Genomic DNA, 25,657 nt, shown 5'->3' on the forward strand with positions numbered 1-25,657 from the left:
GAAGAAAACAAAAAATAAATAAAGCAACGATAAAGACTGGACCACATCAATAGAGCAGAAATATCACAAGCAGAAAGTGAGTATAACCAAAAACCTATCGACCAGTGATCTCCCAGCATGAAATGACAGCAAAAAGTATGTAGTACATTTTTTCAAGGTGGACTGGTAATTTGCAGATCAGGTAAAATAATCAAGACAAGACTGTGGAAAATAAGAATGAACTGCTTTATATCCGCCAGGCACAGTGACCACCAGCCCCCCCCCCCCCCCTTCCTGCTCCCCAAAAAATTGCTTTCTCTGCGGTGGTCCAAGTGAAGGGACAGTGGCAGGGCCATATTAAGGGGGTTCAGGGGGGGTCTATACCCCTAAAACCCCCTCTATCTAGGCCCCCCTGAGGCTGGCATGTATTTAAAAAAAAAATTAGCTTCACCTATCTGCCGATGTGACAATAATCAATGGTGCTGAGCATCGGTAGCTGAGGCACACTGAGTGTATAAGTGTGCAGTGCATTACTGGGAGTTGACTAAGTCCCATGAGACTTTGCACAAGAGGTCAGAGGCTGAGAGGCTTGTGCTGAGCTCTGATTGGCAGAACTCATCACATGCTTTCCATGCCCAAGGAGGACAGCAGCAGCAGCCTCGTTATGGGAGTTTTTTTTTATCAGAGGCAGTGCTGAGTTTGTGAGGTTTCCTACAGAGCAAGGTCCAGAAGGGCAAAAACAGGCTTTCCATGTGGTATATACAGTATATATTGTTTTCTCTCCGCTGCAGTTAGCCATTGACTATTAATCCTTTAAATTGAGCCCCTTATGGGCACTTCCCCATTAGAGCCTGTTGTACATTCTACATCCCACAAGGCATCTAATACCAGCAAGTTTGTACGTACTCTCCCACTTCATTTTTCCCTATTCTTTGTGACCACCTCCACTTGTAGACCACATATATTATGGTTACAACTCTCTGATAATCCAGATGCCCTGACTAGTATGCTTACCCATGGGATTTACATGTACTCTCCTCACAAATTTGGAGTTTATGTGTACTCTCTTATCGCAATGTTCCTACCTTTGCTTTATAACATGTCCGTACAATTGAACTTGCCTCCTAGTTTATTTGTACTAGTCAGTGACATTATACATATGTATGATCTACATGCAAGGCTTTGCTGCTAATATTGTCACTTGCTTTTACTACTATTTTAGCGACTCTATGGACTTGAACTTAACTCTGTGTTTTGACAGTGTAATATTCTCCCGTGCAGTTTGCGGCCAGTAATGACAAGAGGGAGAGGGCCTCCTGTCTAAAGTGATCTGGGCCCCCTGAAGGCTTAATCCGGCCCTGGACAGTGGACAGTACAGTAAGTGGCGAGGCTTGAGTTGTGTATTGAACCAAAGAGGTTGGAGCCAGGCTAAGTGTAGGGGAGTGAGAGTATATTATTATTAGTTTTTATTGTATAACTTCTTTCCTTTAAAAAAAACAACTATACTCCCCAGAATGGACCCTCTGGAACATCTCTAAAGGTGCCCACACACGCACCGATCCCGGCGTGCGTTGTGGGCTTAACTAGCACACATAGCATCGCATCGTATTCCTTGTGCATACGATGTGCATGCGATGCGATGCTATGCTAGAAAAAGCTAGTACAAAAAGTATGTGCAGCACATACTTTTTGTACTGTGCGATGAGGTGCCGCGGGAGCGCGCACCCCATCGTACAGCATCGCACTGCCGGGATCGGTGCGTGTGTGGGCACCTTAAGACTTCCAGCGACAGAAGGAACAAATTTTATTGGACAAAATTGCTGCAGATGTGTTAACCTTAACTTTCTTAATGCCACAAATTTCTTATTTATTTCATATGCATTTGTTGGAAATGTTGATTAATAAGGATAAAAGAGCTAAGAAGTTCTTTGCAATCTGGTTGCCGTATTTACAGTATGTACCTTATCTTCCCCTGTGAAAGGGACTCTCCATAAAGCTATATGGTCCAACTTCGTTCCAACTTAGAATTAATTTCCTATTGTATGGCCATCCTCAATCAGGCTTATTTGCTCTTCACCCCAGCCAATGTATCCTCCCTAAGACCATGTATGCTCCTACATATTTATTTTGGTTTTGTGCAACTCGCTCACTTTTTTTGTTGTGTACATAGTCAAATGTATATGAACATCCATACTTTTAACATAAGATATTGTCGGACAAACCTTTTTTTTTTCTATACTTGTATATTTTATTATATTGTGCAGTTCTCAATACAATATTTGGATACATAAAAAAAAAACAACCAGACTTTTTCCAGACAATATTGTAATGACATAATATCAATCTGTATACAGCTATACTGTATACAGCTATACGAGTGCTTGGGAAATCTAAGACTATCCTATGACGGCAATCTTTATGTTTTCTCTAGATTGCACACGGATATAAAAATGTCATGTCAAAAAGCATTTTATATAGCAGAAGCATAGTAAGTATGATTCACTGCACAATGAAAAATATTGCGATGCCTAAGGAGCATTGGATGTAATGTCTGATTCATATACAGTGCAAACTTGGTGACAGCATTTGGTTGTCTGTAAATACAAAGACTAGGACATCATTTGTACATGTGACACAAAAGGAGATTAGATTGCAACTCAAGTTATCAGAACATTGTTTGTCACCATCATCTGTAATGTATTGTGCACAATGTCATTGTTTGGAAAGGATAATTTGCCCTACTGATAATATCTAAATGAAAAATATATCATTAAAACCTTTTTGGACCATATATGAATCAGAACAAGCTCTCCTTGCGTTTTTATAAGGCAAAAGTTCAGGAATAAAGTGTTGATTCAGATTATATTTTGCAAAGAACATTTGATTGACAGCACAATTACTGATGGATTTGGGCTATATTGTCAGCACGTACCTTTCCCAGTGCACAGTATGCCATCTGATGACTCACACTGACTTTTGCTGTCTTCCTCGGTCATATTACATTTTCTTGCATGTTGGCACAGTTTCCCAAACCAACCAGCCTCACAAATGCATCGACCGCAGGAACAGGTGCCATGTTCTGGGAAAACATTAATGACACGCTTAGCATCTGGAGTTTCGCATTAGCTGCTTGTCTTTTGTGATCTACCTATAAACATTATGTACACATACTATATAAAATAATAAGGGGATTTAACAATACAAACATTTTTGATTACTGAAATAAAATGGGAAAAAATTGACTTTATGCAGTGTCCAGCATTTGATTGATTGCTATACTTTTTGTTACATTTCTCCAAAGTGTTCCACAAGAAACAGGTAGTGCACATTAAATATGGCCGTAAAAAAGGATCAAGTATCCCTAGGATCACCACAATTCGCAAAGCATGTTTGCGGTTATCAGCAAAAAAAAAAAAAAAAGATAAAAAAAAATAACAGTACAGTATATGTCATATTTTCAGCTGAAATACTACATGTCCAACTATGGCATCTAAAAAATGTGCTTTGTCCCATGATAGCCGCAGCTGCATTTTCAACAGATCATGTGCTTATGTCCCATGATAGCCAGGGCTGGAACTGCCACTTGGCAAATGTAGGTGTTCACCTTGGGCACCAGGATTTAGGCAATGCCTAACACAGTATAAGGGATATAATGGCACCCATTCAGTCTTTATTTTCACTATCTCCCTAAAGGGGGATATTCAATCCCGGGTCACGACCGTCGGGCTGGCCCGACAGCCATGACCGTGTCCCGTTCTCGTTTGGCTCGATGGCGATTCTGCAGGCAGGATTCAACGTCAAGTGCCGAAAAGGGGGCGTGGTCGTGAGAAATGGACGGAAATCGTCGAGCTGCGGCCGGGAGCTGGACAATTCCCGCCCGTTAGAAACATAGAATTTGACGGCAGATAAGAACCATTTGGCCCATCCAGTCTGCCCCTTTTTTTATATTTGATTAATTTATATACCATTTTACCAATTTAGAGAGAAAGCAGTGACTTACTGCTAGGTCACAAAGAGGATTAGGTTAGATTATTTAAAATGACATAATCTAATTCATTATTAAATATAGTAGAAAATAATTGTGCATTATAAAAAGATGATAATAGTGGGTAATAAGCTATCAATTAAGTGCTCTATTGAGCTAAAGGAGCAATAGAGATGTTCATACATATCAACTTAGGGAATACTTTTGAACAGTGGTAGCCAACCCTAGCCCTCGAGAGCTACCAACAGTTCACATTTTCCAGACGACCTAGCTGCTGCACAGCTGCACTCATTAATCACTGACACATTTTAAAAGATACACAGATGGAGCTAATTAGCTCACTTGTGATTCTGTGAGGAGACCTGCAAAACATGCACTATTGGTAGCTCTCGAGGACTAGGGTTGCCTACCCCAGCTTTTGAGAGAGGTAAGGATAATTCAAAATACTTTAGACACTGGGCCACGCAGGAAACACCGTTTGGCACCTGTCTAATAAGCAGGGGCTGGCTGGCAACTTTCAGCCTGGGGGGCAACACAAGCAAGTGGCCCACCGCCATCGCCATTGTTTCACCAACCTACCCTCTCCCCTCTAGTATGCAGAGGGGCTTACACAATCCTTTCCCCACACACACATACACCAGAAATGGGGACAGTGCGCGCCAAAGGCGCATTGCAAAAATATACACTATAATGCCCACTACACATAATGCCACACCGTAATGCCCATTACACATAATGCCACACCGTAATGCCCATTACACATAATGTCACACACCGTAATGCCCATTACACATAAAGCCATCACTGTAATGCCAATTAAACATAATGCCACACGCCGTAATGCCCATTACACATAATGCCAACACCGTAATGCCCATTACACATAATGCCAACACCGTAATGCCCATTACACATAATGTCACACACCGTAATGCCCATTACACATAATGCCAACACCGTAATGCCCATTACACATAAAGCCATCACTGTAATGCCCATTACACATAATGTCACACACCGTAATGCCCATTACACATAATGCCAACACCGTAATGCCCATTACACATAATGCCAACACCGTAATGCCCACTACACATAATGTCACACACCGTAATACCAATTAAATATAATGTCACACACTGTAATGGCCATTACACATAATGCCATTGTAATGCCCATTACACATAATGCCACACCGTAATGCCAATTAAATATAATGCCACACCCGTAATGCTCATTACACATAATGCCAACGTCGTAATGCCCATTACACATAATGCCAAAACCGCAATGCCAATTAAATATAATGCCACACACCGTAATGCCCACTACACATAATTCCAACAACATAATGCCCATAAAACATAATGCCACACACCGTAATGCCCAGTACACATAATGCCAATACCGTAATGCCCACTACACATAATGTCACACACCGTAATACCAATTAAATATAATGTCACACACTGTAATGGCCATTACACATAATGCCATCGTAATGCCCATTACACATAATGCCACACCGTAATGCCAATTAAATATAATGCCACACCCGTAATGCTCATTACACATAATGCCAACGTCGTAATGCCCATTACACATAATGCCAAAACCGCAATGCCAATTAAATATAATGCCACACACCGTAATGCCCACTACACATAATTCCAACAACATAATGCCCATAAAACATAATGCCACACACCGTAATGCCCAGTACACATAATGCCAATACCATAATGCCCATTAAATACAATAATGCCTATTACATATTATACTATATAACTGCTGCTTACCTACATACTTATTATCAAAGGAACGTCACTTGTTGCCAGGGGTTACATGCTTCATGCCAGGGGTTTCATTTCTGCCATGGCCCATGGGGAGTGATATTTCTTGCAGGGGGGAGCCAGGGTACATGCATGCACCAAAGGGTTAATTTCAATAGCGCGCCAGCGCTACCCGAATCTGTACTTCCGGGCAGCGCCGGCAGCGCTGTTCTCTTCTGACAGAGACTAGAGGTATGGCAGTACCTCTAGTGTCTGTCTCCTCTAAGGCGGCGGCCATTTTTGGAGAGGCCGTCGCCTTAGGCTACTCTACATTCATGCGGCCGGGGTTTGCAGGACAGGGAGACGGCCGGCGGCTGTGGCAGGGATGGCTGCGGCAGCCGGCCCAGCCAGTAAATAGTCAGACCGGCCTGGGGGGCATGTGGCACTCTGCCCCCCGGCCCAGCCCGCCCCTGCTAATAAGCAGTCTGTATATATTTAAAGAGAGAGGAGGTAATGATTTTAAGAAAACTCATATTATTCTTATATAAGCTTGGAAATATAAGAGTATAATTGCACATAATAATGGTGGTAGGTACAGAAATTTTTGGTAGGTACCGAAATTTTTAATTATTATTAGTTACCCAATGTTACAACATAGTTTGATGGGCAGATTATAAAACTAATCACCAGCTAGTATTAATATCTTACATTTTAATCAGACCTTCTAAATTCATGGGCAAGTATGGCCATATAAATCATTTTAAATGCTGAACTTTGAGTTATATTGAGAAAACATTGTAATTTTGTGTATTTATATAAAAAACGGAACAAAAGGAAAAAGAAGAAGATAAAGAGCTTTTTAGTATTCATGAGGATAGAGAAAAAACTATAGGAAGAAGATATAGTTTACACGTTCATTAAGTCCATGCGGGGACATGGTATTCAGTGTAAAGGTCCAAAAACTTTCTCTTTTGAGAAGTTCTTTAGTAAGGTCACCAGTGGCAAACACAGGATTTTCAGAAGGGGGTTTCCAGAGGGGCGGAGCAAAGCACGGAGATGGACACTTAGGTGACCCAGTATATGCCGGGTCAGTTAAAGTATTATAGATAGACCAAATGTATATAAATAATAATAATAAAATATATATATATATATATATATATATATATATATACATACATACATACATATACATACATACAGGTGGCGTCAACAGCAGTGTAGACCCCTGGGCATAGCAATGTATTGGGGCCCCTACCAATCCTCCAGTGGTAGGGGTGGGGGAAGCTTTGATGTCCCGCGGGTGATAGGGGGTATTATATCAACCGCTCAACATGTAGGGCCTGGGTCAGTAATTTCCACTAATTACCCCTTTACTGCACAGATGGTGGGAAATGGGGTGGGAGAAGGGGGCATTGGGCTGAATGAAGGGGCCCTGATACATAACTTCCAGGGTGGTAGAGGATGTTTAATATGCAGAGGAGGGGTGTATATTGGGCTTATTATTCATAATTTTCTGGTGGGAGGACAGCTTGCTTGACTGCAGATATCTCCAGTTCCCGGAAATAGATTTCTTAGATTTTAATGGAATTAAAAACTAGAGAATCCCACCTACCAAATGGTATTGGGGACTAGGGGATCAGAGATCAGGAGGCAGAGCAATCTGCCAACGAGTATATAAAACTACATACCAGGTGTGTGTAGCTGGAGCAGTAACCAGCTGCTGGAAGGCTGATATCTCTGGTTTTGGGAATAGTAGAGACAAGCTGCTAGTGTCCCTCAAAGGGGAAGAGTCCCAGATTTTGGAATATACCCTCAGCAAAACTCCAAGTCAGACAGAACCTGAAATATCTGACTGGGAAGAGCAATTAACAGGCTTGGATAGGGACCACTGCTTTGAAGTCAGATATCTCCGGTTCCCAAGGGCCGATTTTTACAATTTTTGTACCCATGGAAAGAGGGGAGCCTCAGCTTTCAGGCTAGGGCCCTTAGACTCCTGGGGGGGTTTCTGGGTACTCAGAAACCCCCCCTGCGTGCACTACTGGTCACCACCTCTGATGCCCATGTGGATGGTCTCAATTCCGAATGCGTTAAAAAAGCTTAAATCACCCTTATGTTTGTGGTGGAAATGTCGGGCTACCGAAGTAAGTTGTTTTGATCTGGCTAGATCTGTGGTAGCATTGCGGATTGTGCCAACATGCTCTAGGATTCGCTGTTTTAACATCCTGCTTCTCATGCCTACATATTTGACACCACAAATAGGTCACACAGTAGATCACTCCCTTAGTGCCGCAGTTGATGTAATCACTAATTACGTGGCGGCTACCGTAGCGGTCAATAACTTATTTGTGTCTTACAATGTATTTACATGCCTTGCAGACACCGCATGCAAATGAACCAGTAAATGTTGGAATCCTGGGTTTTATTCAGGTATAATGACTTGTAACCAGATGATCCCTCAGTTTAGGCGAACGTCTCCAGCTGATAGAAACCTCATCACCAATGATGCCTGCCAGATCTTCGTCCGATTTTAGAACATGCCAGTATTTTTGTATGCTTTGTTTGATTGCTCGCCACTGTTGGTTGAATTTGCTTATAAATCTGGGTTTGGATTCACTATCATTCAGGATCACTGGTTCTATATCATCAGACCTGGTAGGTTTGAAAATTATAGCCTCTCTGCTGGTATTATTGACTGATTTCTGTGCTCTTTTTAACAATCTTTTGTTGTATCCGCGGTCTTTAAGTAGACTACTCAGTTCTTTGCATTGTTGTTTGTAAATGCCTTTGTCTGACACATTTCTTCAGAGTGTGAGGAATTCCCCTTTGGGGATATTTTCGATGGTTGGGGGGAAATGATGACAGTAATACACTGTTGGTAGCCGTGCTCTTCCTGAAAAGTTTTGTTTCCAGATTGCTATTGATTCCTTTATAAATTTTGAGGTCCAGGAATGACATTTCAGTGTTGCTTATTTCAGAGGTGAGCCTTAAGTTCAAATCCTTTCTGTTCAGCTCATTCAAGAAATCATCCAGAAGGTTTCTGCTGCCATCCCATATGAGTATAATATCGTTGATATATCGACTCCACATGCTGATATGCTGTGAATATTTCTCATATTCCTCCAAGAAAACAAATTCTTTTTTCCACCAGCCTAAGTATAAATTAGCATACCTGGGTGCACAAGCTGCCCCCATAGCAGTTCCCCTGGTCTGCAAGAAAAATGTATCATCAAAGGTGAAGAAATTAAAGTTAAGAACAAAATTCATGAGCTCCAATAAAAAGTCTTGGGATGGTCTATACTCCTCCATGTTCAAGAAATACCTCACAGCGTTAAGTCCTCTGTTATGATCTATAATGGTATACAGAGACTCCACATCCAGTCCCACCAGTTGCTGATCTTTTTCTAGACTGACATCATGTAGATTTAAACTACAAAACTTGTGCAAATAACAGGTATATATTCTTAATGAGTGCCCCCACACATGAGTCTTCTTTTTCTTCTGTATAAATTGTTTGTATTTCTGACTAATTATCTACTCCACTTTTAAAATTGACAAAAATCTACAAAACGTCTTAGTGGAGTTTCCAGTGCGTATTCCAACCAAAAAACCTTATATCTCCCATCTCAACCACTCAGCTCTGCACAAGATATGCGCCTTTCTTCTGCACGGATCACTATTACAGGACTTTCATCAGGCTGCTTCCATCCTATGGAATGCCCTTCCACAAACAAAACGACTCTCCACTAGCCTCCAAACTTTCAAGCGTTCCCTGAAAACTCACCTCTTCAGGCAAGCCTATCATATTTAAGTACCACACACATAACCCTCTAAGGCACGTTTGTATTATATAGCTTCCCTTCTGGACCTGCAACTTGGTGGGACTGCTATGCTATTACTGGTGCCTGCCCTTGTGTTTACCTCCTATATTCCTAAAGATTGTAAGCTTGCAGCAGGGCCCTCCTACCTCCAAGTCTGTCTGTGGTTACCCAGTTTGTTTTATCACTGTCTACTATTGTGAAGCGCAACAGAATCTGCTGCACTATATAAGAAACTGTAAATAAATAAAAAAAAATAGAAAAATGATCAAGACAAGACTTTGGAAAATAAGGATTAACTGCTTTATACCCGTCAGGCACAGTGACCACCAGCTCTATTCCTAGGGGGGGTGGAACGCATCCTACCGACCTTTTCATACCCCCACTATCCACTTCGGTGTGGAGTTGACTATATACTTTATAAAGTGTGGCGAGCGCAGCGAGCCACCGAGCACGAAGCGTGACGAGCGCAGTGAGCCTCGCGAGGGGAGGCGGTTTACTTTATATGTTTTCCGCGTATGCTCGCCATACTTCGGGCTCGGTGGCTTGCTGCGCTCGCCACACTATATAAAATCAACTCCATGCCGACGTGGATAGTGGGGGTATGAAAAAGATGGGAGGACGCGTTCCGCCGCCGCTCGCCATGCTTCGGGGTGGCGTGGATAGTGGGGGCTCACTGTGCGCTCAACGCTTTGGGGTGGCGTCGATAGTGGGGGGGTGTATAAAAATTGTAGTGCAGTTTATGCCATCGCACCCTAAAAAATCGCATGCAATCACATGCGATTTTGCATGAGGTACAATGGCATGCGATGCAATGCAATAAGCCCGCGGAATAAAGAGCAGTGAATAAATTACCGCGAGGTACAATGGCATGTGATGTGATGCGATAAGTCCGCAGTAAAAGAGCAGTGAATAAATTACTTAGTAAGATCGCATCGCACACATTGTATGGCACTAAAACGGGTCAAACGATGCGATTTCCTTACGCAGAATAGCCCACTAAGAAAATTGCTTAGTGGGCGCCCGGGTACTACATAAGTACTGGTAAAAACTGAACTATCACCCTCTAGATAGGTTCACAATAAAAAATGGAGACAGAACAGCAAGATTTAAACCCACAGGAGTCCCCTGTGGCTGCTTTCACACATTGGACCTTCACTACCAATGTTGATCATCAGTGAACATCCATCAATCATAAAACTGTTTTCTATTGATTGCCATCAGACCATCGATGGTCAATGACCATCCCTAATCCATGGATATACAAACAAGTGGGCACAGCACCTGTTTACTGCATCTGTCCTTTGCAGAACAGCAGTGAATTGAACATGTGTCCCACTTATTCATCAGCATGGCAGAACTGTGGGTGGGATTTGTGGGACAGAGATTCTGCTGAAAACAGCACAGTCAGGGTATGATCTGTATCAATGCACATAAAAGAAAATGTAGGCAGAGAGTACTTACCTCCACAAATCTTGCCATCTAGATCCTCGCATTGTCGATCATCACACTCACAGTGTTTTCCATACACCCTGCTATCTCCAGGTGGGAAACAAGTGCAGTGGCCACATTCACATTTCCCTGAGGTATGAAATACATACATTAGTGAGATCATTATCTGCAGTTACACAAATGCATTGCTTCTTTGGAAAATAAGATGACACATTTTACTGTACTGTTGTTATATTGTGGAAAGCATATGATGTAATAATGACTAAAGCATACTGTACCATGTTTTGTTTGTATTTTTAATGACTTCCTCTCTTACACGTACAGTATATAGTGCATAATAATTAAGATTATACATCTCTGTGCACAATATGTCTATACTCAAAACTCATTCATTATAGTTACTTTGAAAGTTAACTCCTTCAGCACACATCTGTCGAGATGACATTCTTATTGCAAGTGCACAGCGGCCATTTTGCCTGTGATTATTTGATGTGACTGCAGCTCTGACATGGGACTCCCGAAAAGGCAAGCAAAAAAACATGTGTGGTGTGGGCCACCCTGGACACTACACATATTGCACCCATGTGTGTGTGTCGACCTCATCCCTACTACAATAAGTGACAAACTACACACAGAGGGCTATGACACACCATTCACCATGGGTCGCATAATTCCCCTCCCTTCCAGTCTCGAGAATAACACCCGTACACTAGAAACCTAGAAACTATTTAGGAGCCTCCTGGAGATTCTGGGGGAGTGTCCAAATAGGTGAAACTTGCTGAATTAATATGCCATAAAAATATACTCTTTAGGATACTGCTCAATTAAAAATAGTTTTGACTTGTAGTAGAATATCTTTACGAAATATTGCTATTCAGATACCATGGTAAAAAATTGTTAATCACCAAAACCAAAGATCACATAATTTATTATATATAACAATTAAAAACAAGGCAATTCTATTGCGCTAGTATTATAATAAATCATACAGTACACTATATATATATAAGCTTAATCTATTCTTCCCACTTATATACTGTTTTGCCTCAATGATCTATACCAGTCAACTTGACCTAAACAAAACAGGGATCTGGGGCGAAATGTAATGGGAGGCGATTTTTTTTTTTGGCGTAAAGGTTACTAAAAATCGCAAAAAAAAATAGACCAGGTTCTGCCTGGCGATTTTATCAGAAACATGCACAGATCATTGAGATCTGTGCATGGTTCTGTTGTAAAAAAATAGTAAAAAAAAACAAACAAAAAAAAAACGGCGTGCGGTCCCCCTCCTAAGCATAACCAGCCCCGGGCTCAAAAAGCCGGTGCTGGTATCATAAAATCAGAGGGACAAACAAATAGGGGTTTCCTTGATTTAATGAAACCAGCACCAGGCTCAAGGTCCAGCGCTGGTTCCCAAAATACGGGGGACAAAATGACTAGGGGTCCCCCGTATTTTAAGAACCAGCACCAGACCCAACCAGCCAGCAGGGTAATGGCACAGCCGGGGGACACTTATTATATAAGGTCCCGCGGCCAAAGCATTATCCCCGTGGCTGGTCAGCATGGGCAGCGGCCAATAGAATTATCCGGAGGAAAGGCGTGGAAGATGAAACATCTCTGCGCCTCTCCAGTCCGTGAGTGGGTACCAGCCGGGAGCAGCGCGTCTGCCGGAGAAGATGCCGGGGTCGTCGCCGGGGACCAGGTGAGTAGGATTTACTTCCTTAGGTACCCCTTTTGGATTACTTGGGATCCTGGACCCCGGAGACATCAGCCCTGGAGCCCAGGACCCCGGACCAGCCCCAGAACCAGGACCAAGGCCCCGGAACCGGATTCTTCAGCCCTGGAGCCCCGGACCAGCCCCGGACCCAGGATCCAGGGACCGACCTACGGGCTCAAGGTAGGTAAGTATCAGTATGTGTGGGCTGTGGATGTATTAAACTTTTATTTTTCAGGGTGTCAGTGTGTTTTATTTAACTATTTTTTGTACTGTGAAACTACAAGTGCCAGCGGGCCCTTTAATGCCCCGCATGCTGGGACTTGTGGTTCTCCAAGTCCCAGCATGCGGGGTAGGCTTGCTGGGACTCATAGTTCTACAGTATAAGACAATAGTTTTTATTCTTTTTTTTACACTTTTCATCAGCCCGATGCCCACCGCCCAGGGGCATCAGGGACAGCCCCGGACTTTCAGCATGGGCTGGTAAGTCCTGGAGGGGGGGGACCCCTTCATTGGGGGGGTACCCACTTCCCCAGGACCCCTGCCCATGCTGACCAGCCACGGGGATAATGTTTTGGCCGCGGGACCTTATATAATAAGTGTCCCCCGGCTGTGGCATTACCCTGCTGGCTGGTTGGGTCTGGTGCTGGTTCTTAAAATACGGGGGACCCCTAGTCATTTTGTCCCCCGTATTTTGGGAACCAGCGCTTGACCTTGAGCCTGGTGCTGGTTTCATTAAATCAAGGGAACCCCTATTTGTTTGTCCCTCTGATTTTATGATACCAGCACCGGCTTTTTGAGCCCGGGGCTGGTTATGCTTAGGAGGGGGACCGCACGCCGTTTTTTTTTATTTTTTTATTTTTTTCAACACACCGCACAGTACTGAAAATGTGCCGATTTTCATGACTGAAAATCGCACATTTTCAGGACTTAAAAATCGCCCGAAATTGCACCATATCGCACTTTTTTGCCGCAAATTTGCATCTCATTACATATGCAAATTCACGGCAAAAAACGCGATTTTTAAAGGTGCGATTTGGTGCGATTTTTTTCTTACGAAAAAAATCGCACCCTATTACATTTCGCCCCTGATATTTTTTGTCAATTGATGCCAGCCGTTTAAATAGTTCATGGGAAATATAAAGTAATTTAGAATAACATAACCAAACAATATATTTAAGCATGGTCAAAGCCGTTTGCGCAATTCTAGTTATTAATTCCATCTCACCCACTACAAACTGTTTTTAGCACCATAAGCTGTGCTCTGTTGCAATGCCACTAGCACTGCGGGGACACTTTTGGTATAACTTCAAAGCGAGGTTATGTCCTTGACACATTGGGAGAGCAGAACGTGATTGTGCTTTGAATCTGTACCAAGGGGATCCTTGTAGTGCCACTGGCATTAGAACTGTGAGAGCAAGATCTGACGTCACCTGGGGACGAGAGTGAGGTTAATATCTAACTGTGAAATTGTTTTACTATTTTGGATTTTTATTTATTTCCAAATGTTAAATAGTACATTGGACAAAGCAGATAAGTAGAATATTACTAGCATTATATAAAAAAAAACCTGTATTTGATATACTCAGGGCATGCTTGAAAATGAGAGGTAACTCAATGTATTTATATATAATAAATACAATATACACAAATGCACAATGAGTACATTATGTTCTTTAGAACATGTGTTTATCACTGCAAGAAATGCAACACCGCCTGTTGATTTGTACATTTACTTCTGTACATGGAATTTAGTACAAATAAATTGATCTGGAAACTTAAACTTATGTTTCAACTTTAAATAATTGATTAGTTTATGCATTATAATAATGTAATATGTTGAGTTAGGATATACTTTCTACTCTCCCTGAAGTTGCAGGAGACTCCTGATATGGGTGGGTGCTCCTCCCACATTCATCCCACATGCTTCAATAGGAATGGAGAGATAATTGGTTGAAACACAGGACTGAGCGAAAAGATGCAAGTGGGAAAGCTGTTGGAGGGACACAGGTTATGGAGCTGATGGAAAAAAATGGTCAGAAAGCTGCTGGAGTGATATAGGCTGATATGTGTATAAGGGGCACTACTGCAGGCATTATGGGGGACATTTACCAAAATGGATTCGTAGAAAAAAGGTGTATTCTTAGGGAGAAATACACCTTTTTTTTACGAATTTGTATTTTCGGGATTTACAATCCCAGAAATACAACAATTCGTAGTCCTAAAGATGGAACATTCGTATTTGTATTTACAAATACGAATGTCTACACCATCGATAGGATACGACAGAAATCACTATTCAAAAGAATGGTGGTTCCTGATTTACTAAGCAGTCGTACTGATAATACGGCTGCTTAGTGGTGTAAAACAGGCATGCAAATACGACAGGAAAATAGAACACCATTTTCCTGTTCTATTTGCTTTAAGCCTGCACGGATCAACCAGATCCGTGCAGGCTTCAGTGTAAAAAAATAGAAAAATTAAATAAATAAAAAAAAAAAAAAAACGGCGTGGGGTCCCCCCCACAGCCGAAATCAGCACCAAGCTGAAGGAGCCGGGGCCGGTAATTAAAAATCAGGGAACCCGACAAATAGGGGTTCCCCGATTTTTAACAACCAGCCCCAGGCTCCAGGTCCGGGGCTGGTTCCCAAAATACGGGGGACAAAATGACTAGGGGTCCCCCGTATTTCAAGAACCAGTCCCAGGCACAACCAGCCAGCAGGGTAATGTCACAGCCGGGGGACACTTATGATATAAGGTCCCCCGGCCAAAACATTCACCCTACCGACCAGTCAGCCTGGCCAGGGGCCCTGGGGGAGTGGGGACCCCCCCAATGAAGGGGTCCCCCCCTCCAGGACTTACCTGACCAGGCTGAAGCCTGGTACTGTCCCCGATGCCCCTGGGCGGTGGGCATCGGGCTGATTATGGTGTAAAAAAAAGACTAATCTATTGTTTTTTACTGTGGCACTACAAGTGCCAGCAAGCTGGGACTTGGAGAACCACAAATCCCAGCCTGCTGGGCATTAAAGGGCCCGCTGGCACTTGTAGTTCCACAGTTAAAAAAATAGTACACAAAACACACTGACACACTTTTAAAATAAAACTTTAATACATACAAAGCCCACACATACTAATACTTACCTATCTTCTTCCCGTAGGTAGCCCTGATGTCCTGGTCCTGTGTCGTCGTCTTCTGGTCCTGTGTCGTCTTCTGGCTCCATGTCGACCGTCGCTGTCGCCGTTGCCGTCCGGATCCGACGAAATCCATTTGGGAAGCTGTGGAAGGAAACCATACTCACCTGTCCCAGCGCGACGTAGTCCATGTAAGTGTCTTGGCAAAAAAACAAACCGACAGCCCGAAACCAAGCGGACAGGGAGACGCACGGTACTCTGTGTACATCGTGCGGCTCAGCCTCCCGAATGCCGCTATTGGCCGCCTTGCGGCCTAGCGGCCAATCAGGAGCCGATCAGCCAATCAGCGGCCAATCCTGGCTCCGTCAGCCTGGTGCTGGTTTTGGCTGTGGGGGGGACCCCTCGCCGTTTTTTTTTCCATTTTTTTATTTTTATTTTTATTTTTTTACACCTTGCAGCCTGCACGGATCTGACTGATCCGTGCAGACTGCTACAAATAATTAGTATTAGCAGCCGTATATACGGCCGCTAATACGAATTCCTACGACATCGGTGGGTTACAAAGCAGTCGTATCTGACTGCTTTGTAAATGACCTTCCGGAACACGACTTTGCATACGACTGAAACAGTCGTATGCAGTCGTAGGGAAAATACTAATACGAAAAACTCGGTTTTTCATATTAGTAAATTTCCCCCTATGTGTATAAAGAGAGGAAACTGTGTTTAAGGGGAAATAATGTGGGCATTGTGTATAATAACATGTATAAGGGGTACTACTGTGTAGCGGAACATGAAGAAAGGGGTATATATGTTTAAATATCCATCTATATATAAACTCCTCATGATGCACTATAGGACGCACAGCATGAGCTGGCTGTGACGCTGATGTTGAGTTGGAACGCACGCCGCTCTGAAATGAGAGAGTGGCGGAAGTTGTGTGCGCAAAGATAGGAAGCACTGTTGATTTCGGGTCTATGGAACGCAAGCCAATCCCACACGAGTGATCAAGATGCCTGGTGGCACTGACACAGGTATGATTTTAAACAGCTGGTTATGCTGATCTGGGACGGCGGTGATTGGTTAGTCTGAAGTTTAGTAGGCGTTCTGTATGACATTTAAGGCTGGCCAGGGGGGTCCTAACATTGCTACTTGCAGTGAAACTGACAGATTGGATGTCTTGAAAAAGGGTTGCATGATGACCTGAAATGTCGACCGTCATGTTTTGATTTTAATTGGAAAGAATAAAAAGTTTTTCAACTATACAAAGTCTGGTGAGTGCGCTCTATGGATACCATCCTACTGTGGATATACACACACATATATATATATATACACACACATGTTATTACATATTATAGAGTATGCTTTTCTATATCTTAGTTGATTTATTGTTTTCATATTTGCTAAATGGGATATTATTTCTTTTTTTAATTATGCATATGTCTTTGTTAACATGTACTGTTTATTTTTGTTTTAAATTTGTTTTGTGTACAGTTTCTATGGTAACCACCCCTGCAGCTTCCTGCCTGGTGTCCTGGCGGCATGTGAAGGTATTGTGGCGCGCATTGTGAACTTTGGAGTGGGCGCATGGCTAAGGACGTACTCCAGATGACCTCATAGGACGACAGTCCGTTAAGCCTGATGCCGCAGGAGTTTAACACAGGTTGTTGCTGCAGGTTAGTATGGTTCCATTACTTGATTATGTATGTGAGCGGAGTTAATATGGGTATTTCAGTGGTGTAGTGTCTATTGTCTGGTTGTACACTGCCAGTGTGAACAACATGGCTTTTACTCTGCATTTATATGCTGGGGACTGCAGCGCTGGACTTCCGTTCTCAATGCAAAGCAAATTCCCGGGTGAAGCAGTTTTACCCGGTAATTTGTCTTTCAACACATGTTATTTTTCAGTGTGAACAGTCATCCCAGTTCGGCATACAGTATGTTGTGCTCCTGAAGACAGAGTGCAGTACCCTGAAACATTGAGCTGATTAAAGCATTTTGAAACAAATCCTGCACCTCTGTACTATTGATTGCATATCTATTACTGCAAAGTCATGAAGGTATTCAGCATATTATGCTATGGAATGCAGATCCATTGCTCTGTGTATATATATATGTCCCTATCGCAGATGCACGCCAGAGAGGAGTCTCTGGCAAGCGCCGGGCAAAGTTAAAGCCGGCTCCATCTGTATAGTATGTAGTACATACAGTTGCTTACATTTGTTATATAATGGATGTACTGTCATAATTTACTCTTATGTGTTAAGATAGTCACATCTTCATCTAAAATATACCTTACAAATGATAAACTGACCTATTATCAGTGGTGAAATTGTGGCGGTACGGGGTGGTACGGCGTACCGCTATAACATATTCCGCCGGTACCCCGTACCGCCATAAAATCCCGGCACGCATGTCACTGCGCATGCGCAGGTTTGCGCAGTGACATCAAGCCGAAGCACGGCGGCAGCACGAGCGGCTCAGACTCTCATCACACTCCTGCGGACGTGCTGGAGACAGAGCCGCAGGGGGAAGCAAGGGGAAGGCTGCCTGTCACTGTAACTTCCGGCAGCCTGTGCCTCAATAGCGGCGCTGGGAGCAGGAGACTACTGTAGCAGTGGCGGCCAGGTACAGTGAGAGGAGCAGGGGGAGGGGGGGGCTGGTGTCTGGACACTGGCGGCAGCAGATGATCAGCGGCAGTGCGGCAGCCAACAACCATGATAAGGGCAGCAGCGGCCGGGACCACGTGAAGGTAGCCAAATGCCATATCAGGTGAGCAGTAGTGGCAGCCAGCAGAGGCCGGCACCTGTGAGCCACCCAATGTTAGTAAGAACAGATCTACTTTCTCTTGTACCCCCTCTTACCTCACCCTCTGCCACCTCTTCCCCTTTCACCAAGTCAATGTGACCTCACCCCCTGTCAGCATGCCCCTCACCCCTCTTGCCTCATCCCACTACCTTGCCCCTTCTCACTTCATCCCAGCACCTCTCTTTATACCACTATATACCACCACCTCGCCCCTTCTCGCCTCATCCCACCACCTCACCCCTTACCTCAGCCCATCATATCTCCCTTTCTCACCGCAGCCCGCCACCTCGCCCCTTCTCACCGCAGCCCGCCACCTCGCCCCTTCTCGCCTCATCCCACCACCTCACCCCTTACCTCAGCCCATCATCTCTCCCTTTCTCACCGCAGCCCGCCACCTCGCCCCTTCTCGCCGCTTCCCGCCACCTTGCCCCTTCTCGCCTCATCCCACCACCTCACCCCTTACCTCAGCCCATCATATCTCCCTTTCTCACCGCAGCCCGCCACCTCGCCCCTTCTCACCGCAGCCCGCCACCTCGCCCCTTCTCGCCTCATCCCCCCACCTCACCCCTTACCTCAGCCCATCATCTCTCCCTTTCTCATCGCATCCCGCCACCTCGCCCCTTCACGCCGCATCCCGCCACCTCGACCCTTCTCGCCGCAGCCCGCCACCTCGCCCCTTCTCGCCTCAGCCCGCCACCTCGCCCCTTCTCGCCTCAGCCCACCACCTCGCCCCTTCTCGCCTCAGCCCACCACCTCACCCCTTCTCGCCTCAGCCCATCATCTCTCCCTTTCTCGCCTCAGCCCACCACCTCGCCCCTTCTCGCCTCAGCCCGCCCCTTCTAACTGCAGCCCGCCACTTTGCCCCTTCTCACCGCAGTGGTGCAAGTATTGTGGTATGGCGTTATGGCATGGGTAATATGCAGGGGTGTAAGCATGAAACATTAAAACCCCTGGCATTGAGCATGAAACCCATAGCAACGAGCATGTAGGTAAGCGGCACTTATGTGGCATATTATGTAGTGAGCATTACAGTGTGTGTAATGTATGTAATGGGTATTACGGTGTGTGGTATTATATGTAATGGGCATTACAGTGCGTGGCATAATGGTGTTTGGTATATAACGTGTAATGGGTATTACGGTGTGTGGTATTATTTGTAATAGGTATTACGGTGTGTGGCATGTGTAATTGGCATTACTATGTGTGGCATAATGTGTAATGGGCATTATGGCATGGGTAATATGTATTGGGTGTGTGACGTGTAACCGGAAGTCCTGTGTACATTTTTGCCATGTGCCTTCGGCGTGCAATATCCCTATTTATGGTTTGTCTGGCTCCTACACTTTGATCCTGACCCCTACATTTTGTGTTCAGGATGCAATGCACAAGCCCAAACAGAAATGTCATTGTGCTCTAAAGTTTTGTCATGTAGCCACTCCCCCTCGTGTCATATGACCACGCCCCTTAACTACGCCCTAACCACGCCCATTTTTCGCCGCGTGCCTTCGGCACACAGCACAGTACCACTAAGACTTTTTTCTACTTGCACCACTGCCTATTATGTAATATTATGCAATGATTAAATACTACTGAGTACCGAGGACATGTCATTGTTCTGTCCCTTTCTGACATTGTACCTTTGCTGGTCATTTCTTCGCTACACCAGCTGTAATGAATGTGCTGTCATATTGTCCCTCCAGAGCACAACAACATTGGTAACCATTTTACATTTATTTGCCCAGGTCATCCTATTGCGTCAATTAGACCCTAATAAATTACAGAAATGACAGAGTTTTCAAACCAATTTAAAAATGTATATTTTGTATTGGTCTTCCATGCTTTGAGTAAGAACGTGAGCTTTGAACAAAGAGTGTGCACCAAGGACAAAATTGTTCTATCAAATATATTTAAAATAAAAAATCATATTCGGTACTGTATCATCACTAAAGAAAAATCACTGGTAAGTCTAAAGGTATTATGAATATCAATTGACATTGTTATTTTTCCTCTTAAGGAGACTAATAAAAATGTTGATTATTTTTTGGCTTATGGTTTTAAATGCAGCTTCAATGTGATCAATGCTATAATATTGCAAAATGCTTAGAGAGAAAGAGGGAGACACTACTAGGAATAGTAATAGTGAATAGAGGAATAGTGAATAGAGAGCAGGGCTGGATAAAGGTATGTGGGGGGGGGGGGGGGGGTGGAGGCTTGTGGGGAGCCTGATGGGCATCTAGAATGTGGCAGCCTCAACTGATAAAATTATTATCCCCCCTCCAACCACTGACAAAGCCACGTCCACTGTGGTCCTTCTCAGCACTGTTGCAGTGTATTGCATCATATCTACAGCCATACGCGTGCGCAGCACCTTTTAATAGGGAATGCACTATCAAAGGGGTGTGTCTAGCACCACCTATTGGGCATTTCTAACATAATCTATAAGCACTCACTACAGTAGAAAACGTCTCTCAGCAACACCATAATGAAACAGTTCAAGCAACAAAGTCAAAACATATATGGATGACACTGATATGTAGTGATATGACAATGGTCTATTACAATTAATAATGCAAAACACACAATTGATGGATGGGTGCTTCTTTTCATGGAATACATTTCTAAAATGCAAAAGTCATTGGTAAAAGGTATTGTTAGTGGCAGGGAGTGTTCATAAGGGTGTGCACAGCATTAGGGTGTGCGTGTGCACACCTAACACTCAATGTGGATTATCTTGTGGAGCCCCTGATGAGATTCTCTGTATCAGGATACCAAGTAACTTATTTGACCAATAGCATCTTGACCGCTGGAGAATCTTATCTATGTGTTTGATTACGTGAACACTTTCAAACAACCAAAACCGGTATAACTCGCCATGGCAACCTTTTGTTATATCTAGGAGTCATTCCAAAATTGATCCGCCTTTTTCAAATTGCCTTACAAAATCTGGGCAAGTACCGTGACATTACTATTAGCCCCACAGATAAAGGCGGGGCAATGGTAATCCAGGACCTAAGTGACTACATCCAAGGAGTTTATACTCTTCTACAAGTTCATACCACATATAAGGTATTACAACAGGACCCCACGGTTACTTATAAAAGTAAACTGGACACCATTCTTTCAGAAGGCACATGTGGTATGATTACAGATAAATTGAAGGTAGCACTAATACAAGAACACCCGGTGGTACCAATTCTATACACGGTATCAAAAATCCATAAGATATTGGAACAGTACCAGCCCACACAATACTATGTACAATGGATGTGAGTAGCCTCTACACCTCAATATCCCATAAAGTATGCACCATGGTCATTCAAAAGTTTCTACAAACCAATATTATTACAGAAATTGATCAATACTTCTTCATGACACCCCTACAATTAACCCTTGATATAAACTATTTTCTATTTAACAGAATCTACTCCAGGCAACTATCCAGATGCACCATGGGTAGCAATGTAGCACCTAGCTACCCTAATATATACATGTTTCAAGAGGAACATGACATGTTCTTTCAGCATCCATAAATTCATCAATGTATCTGCCTGTATAGGAGATGACTTGTTTATGTTGTGGACAGATGGAGAAGATTTGCTGAAAAGTCATCTAGACATTCTTAACAGTACGGCATTCACCATCAAACTCATGTATCCCATCAGTAACACTACCATCAATTATCTGGATGTACAAGTCACAGTTGTAGAGGGCCTTATTCACCCCAATATATACTCCAAAAATACAGATCGTAACATGCTACTCTACGCCTCGAGTCATCATCTAACACCTCAGAAAGGAGGACTTCCCAAATCACAAATGTACTGAGTTGCCCGAATATGCAGTGACCAAACAGGATGCGAGCCTGCAATTTCTAAAATTATTGATACGTTAGGCTACGATCTATAAGTACTTAAACAACAAAAATCCGAGGTCCTGCAGATCCCAAATCACAACTCTTACAGTCAAGACCAACATTTAAGTCGATTAGGATTCCCTGGAAAATGGAATATTACAATGCCAGTTCGGTGGTCCAATGGGGTATGGATCATTAGGTCTCCAGCATGTGGGTCGAGAGTCATTAGGTCAACACCATTAGGTCGACATGCATTAAGGTCGACATGCAGGAAGGTCGACATGGCTGGAGATTGACATGGGTTAGGTCGACATGGTCATTAGGTCGACACAGGCATTAGGTCGACATGGGGAAGGTTGACAGTTAACAGGTCGACATGGGGTTTTAAAAAAAAAAATTGTCCCGAATTTCGACACAGTCTATATGGACACTGAAACATAGCACAGCATCCCTTCACATGGCTCGCTGCACTTGCCATGCTTTAGGCACACTATTTGATACACCCACCATGCCCTAGTGCAGGGCTGGGCAATTGCGGCCCTCCAGATGTTGATGAACTACACATACCAGCATGCCTTGCATCAGTTTCAGCATGGCCACATAGCAAAACTAATGCAAAGCATCCTGGGATGTGTAGTTCATCAACATCTGGAGGGCCGCAATTGCACAGCCCTGCCCTAGTGGATAGTAGGGCATGAAATACCACCTGTCTGCACGTTTCGGTTTAAAAAAAGTGAAAAACCCTGTGTCGACCTTTTTGCTGTCGACCTTCCCCATGTCGACCCAATGATTGTGTCGACCGAATGACTCTGTTGCCCTAACCCATGTCAACCTTCATGTCGACCTTCCTGCAGGTCAACCTTAATGCATGTCGACCTTATGGTGTCAACCTAATGGTGTCGACCTAATGACTGCCGACCAAATGCTTGTAGACCTAATGACTGTATCCCATCCAAAGAGCATCCACAGTGTTGTGGCCAATCGTATCCACTGATTCTGCATTTCCTAATATAAAACACAGTCGCTGACGGGACTTTATCATCCATACAGAATAGATGTAATGGATTTTGACAAATTGAGTGCTCCTTCTACTTTCTTACATACAGTAAACCACCAGGATGCTCCAAGTGTTTTAAATGTAAAACCTATACAAACCTACACACACATATGGCAACAGGCTCACAATTCAACCATCCACACAATCAGAACATTTACCAAATACGCCATGTCCTCAATTACCTTTCAACCATGTCATATATACTGTACATGCCCCTACAATAAATATTATGTAGGGAAAACAACCCCCTCACTGAGGGAACGCATGGCCCTACACCGATTCTCTATAAAAGCAGCGTTTAATTGTTGGAAGAGCAGTGGTCACACTTGGATACTGCTGTGAACCACACAGGTGCTGCTGTACATGCAGGTTCTGTCTGGATGGCGACTTAGGGACATTGCTTTGGGGTGGTACGCCACCAAGCAGAACTATGCAGAGCAGATTAGGAACAAGACTGATAATTCTGAATTAGGGATGGGCATCGACTATTGATGATTCATAATCATTGATGATTTATGGTCGATGTAGAATACTTTTGCCATAGATGGGGGAAAACCAGATGGTTATCTACATAAATGGCACAGCATGTTATTATTTATTTTTTCCCAAGGTTCCGGGACACAGAGCATAGCTCTGCCCCCGACAGCTGTGAAGCCCCACCCCCAGGTTATGATTGGTCCACGGGCCAAATAGTCAAAAGGGATGGCCATCAATGGACTAAACCAGGTATGTCCAACGTTGGCCCTCCAGATGTTTTGAAACTACACATCCCAGCATTCTTTGCAATAGTTCTAGCATTCTCTAATAGCAAAACTGTGGCAAAGCATGCTGGGATGTGTAGTTTCACAACATCTGGAGGGCCAACGTTGGACATGCCTGGACTAAACCATTGGTGGTCCCCCAGCACATAGCATGCTGTCATCTATTGCAGCTTGCACCACCGCCATCAATGTTTGCCGTCGATTGCATCCACACTGATGGACATCCCTACCTGGAACCAGAAGAGGAGAAAAAAAGTATGTGAGTATGCTGTATGGTCCTCTCACACAGGAGTGCTGGCACAGGGTCAGTGGGATGTGAAAGTGAAGAAAGAGAAAATGTGCAATATTATACTGTATGTGGACTATATCGATGTCATTGAGATCAGATAGTTTATGGAGATTATGTGGAGGGTTCTGGAATGAGATAAGCTTGCCTGAAGCTTATAAAAATGAAAAAAAAAAATTATAGCAACTTTAGGAAGCAATAAAAGAGGTAGAATATTCTGCTAGTACAAAGAATGCTGAATGCTAATTTCACTGTAGGTTTATTCATAATCTATTTATATATGCAAAGATATGTTGAGTGTATGGTAATTTTTCATGTTCCATGCATTTTTTTTATAACTCATACTGTAAGTATAATGAATTTTCACCCATCTGTTTCTTCCGACATATAGTAGTAAACACATATATTGTACAGGACCAGTTTAAGACAAAACAAGTCCAGAGTCCAAATGAAGGCATGGAATTTATGCATATTGAACATTATGGAATTGTTCAATAACACCAGGAAGAAAGGTGGTGGTGGTGGGGGAGGGGGATGAGGCCTATAAATGACACCCTACAGATGGGCAGAAGTGCAGGGAGATGTAACTATAGGCCTGGTTCAGACCTGTTCCCTAAACTGCATGTGATCGCAGCCTAGCGAACAGAAAAAGGACACTTGGCCCCAGGGCCGTTTCTAGAGGCGGACAAGCCGTGCAGCAGCCCGGGGCGCCGCACGGCTTGTCCACCTCTAATAAACAGCCGGGGCGCCCGGCAGCAGCTCCCCCCAGCGCTGCCTCCCTTCCTCCCCCCTCTACGGCTCGCCTCTCAGCGCTCACCGTCCACCGCCGGCGCCGCTGATTGATTTCCATGGGGAGGGGAGGGAGCGCATCGTGCGTCTCTCCTTCCCCTCTCTCACTGTGTCACTGGGCTGTCAGCCAATCAGGAGACAGCCCGCGATGTATGGATGGCTGACAGCTCAGTGAAGGGGAAGGAGAGACATGCGGTGCGCTCCCCTCCCCTCCCCAAGGAAGATGAACAAGAGGCAGCACTGCAGCAGAGGCG

The 25,657-nt window shown here is 43.9% G+C and overlaps 1 protein-coding gene across 1 annotated transcript in view; it reads right to left on the reverse strand.

Annotated features, from left to right (window-relative positions):
* ITGBL1 (integrin subunit beta like 1) overlaps positions 1 to 25,657 on the reverse strand; it is a 243,507-nt gene that overhangs the window by 12,384 nt on the left and 205,466 nt on the right. The window contains exons 8-9 of the mRNA XM_083171190.1: positions 11,019 to 11,135; positions 2,912 to 3,058 (exon numbers count right to left, since the gene is read on the reverse strand). Coding sequence (XP_083027316.1) covers positions 2,912 to 3,058; positions 11,019 to 11,135 — 264 coding nt within the window. The remainder of the gene's footprint in view (positions 1 to 2,911; positions 3,059 to 11,018; positions 11,136 to 25,657) is intronic.

Source organism: Crinia signifera, chromosome 2, assembly GCF_055691185.1.
Source record: "Crinia signifera chromosome 2, ASM5569118v1, whole genome shotgun sequence".
In the NCBI taxonomy this organism is placed as follows: domain Eukaryota; kingdom Metazoa; phylum Chordata; class Amphibia; order Anura; family Myobatrachidae; genus Crinia; species Crinia signifera.